Raw genomic sequence first — 9,495 nt, 5'->3', positions numbered from 1 at the left:
AGTCCTCACAGGAAGTACCCAGGATCATCAAACATCTATTATGTGCTAGTAGTTGAAATTATGTCAAACTAATTAAAAAAAATTAAATGTTCAACAAAGCACAAATGCTATCTTGATTATAAAAATTGAACTTTTGAGTTTACTTGTAACGATGTTTCTTGGCAATTAAATTTGTAACTAGAGCTACATTTGTTAAGAAAATACATTTGTGGATTGCGCCCATGGAAAACAAACTTGCCCAATTCCTGTCCCACAGTTTATTCTACTACAGACCATTGTTTTGACCTTCTCACTCCCCAGGTGCTGGACCCTGCGACAGCAGACCAGTGTCTTAAAGCAACTTCAGGCTGGTGTTCCACAAAAACCAAGCTGCAGCTTTGTTGGACTGAATCCTGGTACCATCTTCAAACTGAAGGCCCAGTTTCATATAAAATATTCTACAATCATTGACAACCCCTCATCTTCTCAGGCTGGGGCCAAACTATCCTCCAAGAGGGCAGTGCTCGTCCCCCCCACAGAGTGGGGCTCCAGTGGAGAGGATGGACTGGTCTGCCTGCAGTCCTGACCTGAGCCCCATTACACACCTGTGAGGTCAGCTTGTGGGTGCACCAGCTCACTGGCTGCTTGTTGACAATGGGATGCCACCCCACAGCAGTATGGCCAAGCAGCATGAGGTGGTACCAGGTTGTTGTGGCTGTGTATGGCTCTTCCACATGCTACTGAGGCCCCTGCATGTTAACTTAATGAATTAGTACATTGCCAATGTCTTTTGTAATCATCCAATCCAATAAGACACTAAATAAGAGTGAATAGTAGAATAAGTTGTTAGGAGCTGACAAAGACAGGTGCAGCTCATTTACTCAACTCAAACTACAAATGCATTTTTCTTATAATTTGGCAGCATTTAGGAGAAATAAGCAGGCTTTCCAACAACAAAAGATTCATTGCCAAGAAGGGTTGTTAACCTGAGCTTTAAAATTTGTTAAAACAACAACTACATTTCAGAAATTCACAAAGTCCTTGAACAACAACTTTGCTCTTAAACGTAAAAATCCAGCATGCTGAGACACAATGGATCTTTGAGACCATCTTGTGGTTTTACGGTGCTGGAGAGATGAAGATGTTGAACAACACAGCAAAGATAAAGAAAATTATGTAGCCTACAATACAAATCCAGAACCGTGGGTCTTTTAACAGCTTGCTGTTGTAAGCGCTGAAGAAGACGTAGCCGACGGTCATGCCGGCAATAATTCCTCCGAAATGAGCCACAAACGACACCTGAAGGTGCAGAAAGGACGACTAGTGTCAGAGCAGAGACGCCAAACTGAGAAGCCAACTCTTTGCTGTTGAAGCGACATCTTACCTGCAAACCCGCCGCATGTTGGATAAATCTTCTGTAAAAGGCAAACCCAAAATCTGCACCGACTGAAAGCAGAAAGCAGCGGATAAAATCATTCCAAAATGTGTCAAAAAGCAAAAGACATGATCTGAAAAGATGGAACACAACCCACCGATAAGTACTATGATGAGGATTCGAAACACTCCAAGGAGAGGTATCATCTCTCGGAAATTCTGCCACATAGAGATTAGGATTTTAAGGTTAACAAACATCGTACAGTATATCTAACAAAGTTAAGTCAGGTCCTCTGGACAGATAAATAAAATAAAAAACTTGTTGAAACATTCCGTTTTTAATCCAAGACTTTGCCAGTCTAAGGAGGGCTCAGGGCCTTCCGATGGAGAACATTTACAAACTGAGGTGTACCGCAAACCCACCCACACAGACCAGTATTAGCAGTTAAGACTCCCATCACCCTTTGGAGCACAAGTTAGGAGTCATCAGGACTCTGTACCACAGAGCAGACAGAGTCCCCACTAAATCAGGAGCCAGGCAGAAGGAGAAATCCCACACAAGACAGGCTCTAGAGCAATGTGGATATCCTAACTGGGCCTTCCTGAAAGCAGAGAAGAAACCCAAACAGGACTCCAGTCAGCCAACAGGTGAAAAGGAGGAACCCAGACCAGTGGTCATTCCATATGTTGAGGGAGTTTCAGAGAAACTGAGACGTTTATTTTCTAAACATAACGTCCCAGTGGCTTTTAAACCCCAAAATACATTACGGCAAAGACTGGTTCATCCCAAAGATCCAGTCCCTCGGCACAAACAGAGTAATGTTGTGTATGCTGTTCAGTGTCAGGAGGGTGATCAGTCTTACATCGGGGAAACTAAACAGCCACTGGCCAAAAGGATGGACCAGCACAGAAGATCAACATCATCAGGCCAGGACTCTGCGGTCTACACTCATCTCCAGGCCAGCGGTCACTCTTTCAGGGATGAAGATGTTCACATCCTGGATTTACCAATTCATTAATTTAACATACAGGGGCCTCAGTAGCATGTGGAAGAACCATACACAGCCACAACAGCCTGGTACCTCCTCCTCGTGCAGACTGGCCACACTGCTGTCAGACGGCATCCCATTATCAACAATCTCTTTTTAGTATTTCATTGTTTCTAATTATGTTTTCTGTTTTTATATTTTTATTCCATGTGCTGTAATTATATCTTGTTACTTTGTATTTGATGCTGTGATCTTTTGTTAAGCACTTTGGTAACAGTTTCCGTTTTAAATGTGCTATATATATAAATCTGACTTGACATCCTTGATTGAGAGGAACAATGGTTTGAGACGAGTGAAGGAGGCCATGTTTGTAAAAAGAAACAGTCCATCATTAAACAGGGGGAGACGCCCCCCATATTCCACTGTCCCCTTCTTACAATGCTGTTATTGTTAGTATCACTCAGCCTCCTGTGAATAACAAGAAGCCATCAGGGAGCTAATGATCGGTCATTAGGCTGATGGTCCTCCTTGATCATGTGAGCATCTAGTTTTGAATCTCAACAACAAACTGGTTGATCCACTATAGCTATGTTTACATGTGCAATATTCTTTGTCCGGATGGAAATGTTTTTAGATTAAATAATTAAAATGTATCGTTTACATGGGCACAATCCGTTCATGACGAGCAGCTCCACAGACTGACAAAGTCTTTTGGATAAAAGACGAAACGTTTCAACAAGTTTTTTTATTTGTTTGAATCCGTCCAGAAGACCCGATTTAACTTTTTTAGATTTTTCTATGCATGCATCAGGAGATTGTACAGTATAGTTTAACATAATGAAGAATTTGTTTTAGCGACTTTAAAGAAGTTTGTTGAAAATTAACATTTCAAATCATCAATAATGCTTTGATTTAAATTAAAAAGTAGCATTCCTGGATGGAATGCATATTGCTCACATTGCACGCTTACGTTCTCAACAAAGACGACAAACATTCATCTTAGCTCTCGGAATATGGGTCGGGGATGACTCTCTACCACTACCATGCCATGATCAGCTACTTTTAATGGCAGTGTGCAGTAATGAACTGACCCATCAGTATATTTACAGTTGGTGGTGGGGGGGGGGGGGGGGGTGAATTTGTTTTCCAAAGCAGTTTTCAGAGTGGAAAACTGAAAAGAAGAAGAACAAAAATCTGTTCTGGGATTTCTTTTTTTATGAAAAGGTAGTAAATTTTTATTGTGAAAACATATTTTTCTCTAAAATTCCCTTTTGTCAAGATCTGATATATTGTCTTTAGCAATAAAAAATGATATGAAAATAGTTTACTTTTCAAAGAGCATCAAACTTTTGGGTCTTTTGTTGGCAATTTCTCAAACGGTGAGCTCTAATAATTCAAATAAACCTTTACTGTGCGTACAAAACCTCCAGTTAAGCTGTGTGTAAACTCACCACCACTGCGTTCATGAAATAACCTCCGAGCAGGGCATAAACGCCCCCGGAGGCCCCGACCAAAGCACTGAGAGGATCAAAGATGGAGCTGGCCAAAGAGCCTGATGGTAAAAACATAAACATAATAAAAAACAGCCTGAGAAAATATCTGCAGGAAGTTTAACTCCGACACAAGCAGAGAAAATTAACTTCCAAGACGAGTTCATGTCAAACGTTTCACAAAGATACAAAACACAGGCTGTTGGTTAATAAAGCTTGATTTTAAAATGCTGACGATTACCTGCGAGGACCCCAGCCATGTAGACCATCCCCACCTCAAAACCCTTGTGGACCAGCTCCAGTGGGATGCCCAGCAGGAGCTGCAGCAGCAGGTTGCCCACAATGTGCTCCACACTACAAAACCAGAGGAGGAGGAAGAGAAGAAGGACAAGAAGAACAAGGAGACTGATTGATTTTTAACAAAACTTTATTTACACAATAAGAACAAGGAGAAGAACAAGAACGACGACAACCAAGAACAAGAAGAAGAACAAGAACGAACAAGAACGACGATGACCAAGAAGAAGACGAAGAACAAGAATGACGACAACCAAGAACAAGAAGAAGGAGATTAAAAACAGTCTAGTTGAACTCTTTATGTCCACCATCAGTGTTGGACACAAGTGTCCACAGCTCAGATCCATGAGCAGTTTGTCCAAATAGGACATTAAACTTCTTGGGTTTGCTCGTTTTTCTGCCACTCTTCCTCTTCATTGATGCACTTGATCCGTTTGCTCATGAAGTTTGCTTTTTCTGTTTTACTGCCTTCTCGTGTCTTCTACATGCTTCATCTAAACCAGAGGTTCTCAAAGTTGGGGTCATAATCCCACTGTGGGTCAGAAAACACTAGGCTGGTGTTCTGAGATGATCCCCAAGAAGCAAACAGAACTAAAAAATAACACCTACCAACATATTTCCACTAAAAATATTAGAAATATTGAAAAAAAAACATGAATAAAGTTTGAGTTTAGCCGTTAGACTTGTTATTATTCCCATATTTACAGACTTTTTAGGATTATTTGTGCATTTATTTTACTTTGACTGTTTTTCTTCCAATACTGAAGCAGATTCTGTAGAGTGGACTCATTGTCAGACACAAGAACTGGACAGAAAATGCAAAGAAATGTGTGAAAGTTTCAGAAAGCCTGAAGAATTACTGGTCACAGAATAAAGGCTGCTTCAAAGCAAAAATTTACAGAAGTTAGAGGACCATTTAAAAGTTTTGCACAATACTATAAATATATGTTCTGCATTCTGTAATTCAAACCTACTATTTAGTAATATATATATATATTTTTTCATTTACCCTTTATTTATCCAGGTTAGTCTCATTGAGCCACGAGAACTCATTTTCAAGAGAGACCTGTTTAGGGAGCACATGGTGGGGGTTAAGGGCCTTGCTCATGGGCCCAGAGTGGGGTGAATGAGGGTGGGGGCAAGTGTGAGTGTTTCACCTACCCCACCCACAATTTTGATGTTGTCGGGGCCGGGGCGTGAACCGGCGATCTTCGGATCACAGGCCCACCTCTCTAACCTCTGCGCCACCACTCCCCATTATACTCCATATTTAGTAATATAAATATATAGCTGCAGTCGCAGGAGATGGATACAACTTGAGATCTGGAAAAACCAAAGAGTTAACTCAGCAGGGCCACGAGTCGTTCTTTAAAGCATCTGTGGGTGATTTTCTGCTGACTGAAGCGGTCAGTAAAGTTTTTAATCACCCCCCTCTGACTTACCCGGCGTGGACAAACATATAGGAAAGAAAGCGCCAGGCCTCCTCCCTCTTGTCGGGCTTGTAGGTGAAGCGGCAGTCCCAAATACTTTGGTCCAGAGTGATCCACTGCTTCTGAGGCTTCCACACGGCGTAGTAGATAAACATCCCCAGCTGGAGAAGAGCGAGGTGTGGACACAAAGCAAAGAGACGGCAACGGGAATGAAACTAAAGCAGCTTGGAGATTAGACGCACTCAAGTTGCAAAGAATCTTTTAATTCCTCGTAAACAACAAAATGTCAAAGCTGAGCATGGACTTTGTTAAATTTCAAAGCTGTTCACCTCACAGAGAAGGGACACTCTTCCGAGGATCAAAATGTGCACATTTTGGACCGAGAACACAGATGGTTTGAGAGTGTGTGTGTGTGTGTGTGGGGGGGGGGGGGGGGGGGAGTGAAGGAAGCAATTTATGTTAAAAGAGAATAACCGTCTCTTAACAGTGGAGGAGGCCTCAGATTTTCACTTTCAAAGACCTAAAATGCAACTTTAAGACAGATTCCCAGTCAGTTTTCCCACCTGATGGGAACAGAGGGGCCTCATCTGTGAATTAGAGGAACAAAGACCTTAAGAAACTCCTACTGTTAAGGTGTTGGTGTGAATTGTCAAATCTACGTGTATGTCTTATCTCACTCAGCCTTACAACCTGAACCCCTCACTCTCTGCTCTTTGAATTGAGAAAGCTCCTCGGATGAGGAACGAAACGTCTTCTGTTACAAATAAACTCCAGTTGCTCTTGTATTGAACGCTTTTTTAACAAATTTCAAAGTATTCACTGAAGAGTCGTGTTCATTCCCAAAAGGCGAACACCTGGAGGTAAGACTGAGTGCACGGAAACCTCATGACAATGTGGACAGAGTGGAAAACTGAAGCTGAAAGTAGTTTTACTAAGACAAAAAAAGGCTGAGACATGTAGTTTTCAAATAGTGGTAATATTTAAAATAAATCAAGTCAATCTGAACAACGTAGGTTCTTCTTTCAGCTGTTCCCTCTTCAGGGGTCACCACAGTGAGTCATCCTCCTCCATCTCACTCTGTCCTCACTCCAACTACCTCCATGTCCTCTCTAACTGCGTCCATATATCTCCTCTTTGTCTTTTTCCTGGCAGCTGCATTTCTAACGTCCTTCTACCAATATACTCACCGTCTCTCCTTTGGACATGTCCAAACCATCTCAGTCTGTCCTCTCTAACTTTATCTCCCAGTTGTTCAACCTGTGCTGTACTTCTGATGATCTCATTCCTAATCTTATCCATCTTTAGCCCCATTCGCACGGGATTAGTTTTACCAAGGGATCACATGGTATTTGTAATAATTACAGAGATTGTCTGTGTTGTTAATCCTGTGCGTATCGGCCATGTCAGTAATTTGTAAAGTGAAAATTCCCCTGCACATTACCTACTATATTTTGCTGAACTCCGAGGTCCTGTGATAATACTAATCCAATGCCAATAGGCATCTCTGTGATTTGGACAGAAATGCGCAGGATCCAATATGTAATGAGGTGTTTTTTTGTTTTTGTTTAAGCAAAATCATTTGGAAAAATATAGAACAAGGCTATTTTAAATGAACGCACTGCTCGCTTCGACTTTTTTTTTTCTTCTCGTGCACCAATCCTGGAGATACTGCAATACCAGGTCGATGCGTGGAGTGGACAGTGCAAGTCCCTATTCCATCTGCCTGTTCCAAAAATCAATTTAGTATATGGTCCCCATGTAGGGGACGGCTTTTATGCTTCTACTTCCATCCATCCATTATCTTTACCCGCTTATTCCATTTTGGGTCACAGGGGTCGCCGGTGCCCATGTCCAGCAATCACTGTGTGAGAGGCGAGGGACACCCTGGACAGGTCGCAAGTCCATTTCAACCCGGGGGTCAGCGGACACGCAGACGCTCACATGCACAACCGGTGACAGCTGTCCATCTGAGCTTAACGTGGCTTTTCTTTTACTTCTTAAACTTGCCTCCTCCTCAACAAGTAGATTAACACAATTTTATATTGTGCATTCTTTAGTGCTGATTCGTAAAACCACAAAGCCTGAGACTGTCCGGGACCGCATTATATGGACCGGCCCGGTCGTGACAACGCAGTGCGTTAACATCATAATCAGAAGATGTCCGTAAATTTCAGCTAAATCTCAGGCTTTGGTTATCCCGTGCGAATGCGCCACATAAAAAGCAGACGTTGGGGAGCAATTGGTTACACGTGGTCCTTAGGTAAAACTAATCCCGTGCGAATAGGGTTTTTGTGAATCCTTAGGAGAACCTCAACATCTTCATTTCTGCCACTTCCCGTTCTTTCTCCCGTCTCTTTGTCAATGTCTCCGTCTCCAGACCATACAACACTCACTACTTTCATGGAAAATTTTCCTTTGCCGACACCCTTTTATCGCAAATCACTCCTGACATTTTTCTCCATCCTGCCTGGACTCTCTTCTTCACTTCTTTACCACACTCTCCATTTTCCTGGTTGACCTCAAGTACTTGAAGTCCTGCACCTTTGTGACCTCTGCTTTTTGTAGCCTCACTGTTCCACCGGCCTCCCTCTCATTCACACACATGTACTCTGTCTTACTATGGCTTACTTTCATTCCTCTTCTTTCAACTGCATACCTCCACCTCTCCAAGTTCTCTTCCACCTGTTCCCTGTTCTCGCCACAGATCACAATGTCATCTGCAAACATCACAGTCCACGGGGATTCTTGCCTGACCTCATCTGTTAGTCGGTCCATCACCACAGCAAACAAGAAGGGGTTCAGATCTGATCCTTGATGAATCCCACCTCCACCTTGAAGCTATCCGTCACTCCTACAGCACATCTCAGCACTGTCCTGCCATCCTCATGCACGTCCTGTACCAGTCTGACATACTTCTCTACAGCAACACATGTAACAAAATTCCTTTTAGCTCTTTCTGTAAATGTTAAAACAGTTCCTTTTCAGCTAATCATAATAAATAAAGTGTTGTCATCATGTGGTGCAGATCTCTTCAAGTGGAAGTGATTGAGTACAGGAATGTTTGCATCCATTCATAGAGGGAAAATTAGACTTCTGCACACACATTTTGTATTATGACGACTGGTATTAGATAGTAATAATGCAGGGAGTTTATTCATTTGTTCTGTGGTGTTTATTTAAGAAAACTGCTTTATCTACATCCGTTTTTTTTTCTAAAAAAAAAAACAAATTTAAGTCAAAACATTTCCCACCAGTGAGGAAAATCAACTAAAATATTCTCAGAGAAAACTCGTTTTTAGTTTCTGTGGGAGGAGGGCAGGGTTGCCGAGTCAGGAGGTTCACAGAAAACTGACTGGAAACCAGGAAGTGACGAAAACTATGTCACATCCCGCCTGTAACATCTAAACTAAATCAGGAAGCACAAACAAAATGTTTCAAATAAATCCTCCTGACCAGTTCAGAGCTCCTTACCTCTACCAGACTGATGAGGATGATGAAGATGGGGGGCGGGCAGCAATTGGCTCGTTCCAGGTACTTTTCCCGGTGGTCTTCTGGTAGCATCCACTTGGAGACGGACAGGTGAAACCTCTCGCAGCACCCTCTGCTTCCCTCCTGTTCTCCGTCCTCCTTTAAGGCTTCACGCTGCTCCTCCACGTCGTTCTCCTCCATCACTGCTGCACAGCAAGGTGCTGACCTGAAGTCAAGGCAGAGATGGTCCCTGTGAGCGGAGAAACATGCAGCATACGTGCATGAACGCAGAAATACCAACTATTTATTAAAAAGTACAAATTTAAAAACTGAGCTTCCCCTGAAAGAGTGCAGATGACTAACTAGAAGCCAAAAGTCCTAAAAGGCTAGCTAGAAGAAAAAGGTAGTAAATGACTGTCTAAAAACTGAACGTAGCAAAACTAATGTGTGTGTGTGTGTGTGTGTGTG

At 42.4% G+C, this 9,495-nt stretch overlaps 1 protein-coding gene across 1 annotated transcript in view; it reads right to left on the bottom strand.

The window, feature by feature from the left end:
• Positions 1–1,041: 1,041 nt before the first annotated feature.
• The window catches only part of rhbdl2 (rhomboid, veinlet-like 2 (Drosophila)), a 10,181-nt gene continuing 1,727 nt past the window's right edge, over positions 1,042–9,495 (bottom strand). The window contains exons 2-8 of the mRNA XM_037676819.1: positions 9,031–9,277; positions 5,572–5,720; positions 4,074–4,186; positions 3,794–3,894; positions 1,512–1,572; positions 1,364–1,425; positions 1,042–1,278 (exon numbers count right to left, since the gene is read on the bottom strand). Of these exons, the coding sequence (XP_037532747.1) occupies positions 1,099–1,278; positions 1,364–1,425; positions 1,512–1,572; positions 3,794–3,894; positions 4,074–4,186; positions 5,572–5,720; positions 9,031–9,228 (864 nt within the window). The 5' untranslated portion in view covers positions 9,229–9,277 and the 3' untranslated portion in view covers positions 1,042–1,098. The remainder of the gene's footprint in view (positions 1,279–1,363; positions 1,426–1,511; positions 1,573–3,793; positions 3,895–4,073; positions 4,187–5,571; positions 5,721–9,030; positions 9,278–9,495) is intronic.

The sequence above is a fragment of the Nematolebias whitei genome, chromosome 5, assembly GCF_014905685.2.
Source record: "Nematolebias whitei isolate Nwh7 chromosome 5, NemWhi1, whole genome shotgun sequence".
Classification (NCBI taxonomy): Eukaryota; Metazoa; Chordata; class Actinopteri; order Cyprinodontiformes; family Rivulidae; genus Nematolebias; species Nematolebias whitei.
The sequence above is the reverse complement of the archived record's forward strand: the minus strand, read 5'-3'. Positions and strand labels throughout refer to the sequence as shown.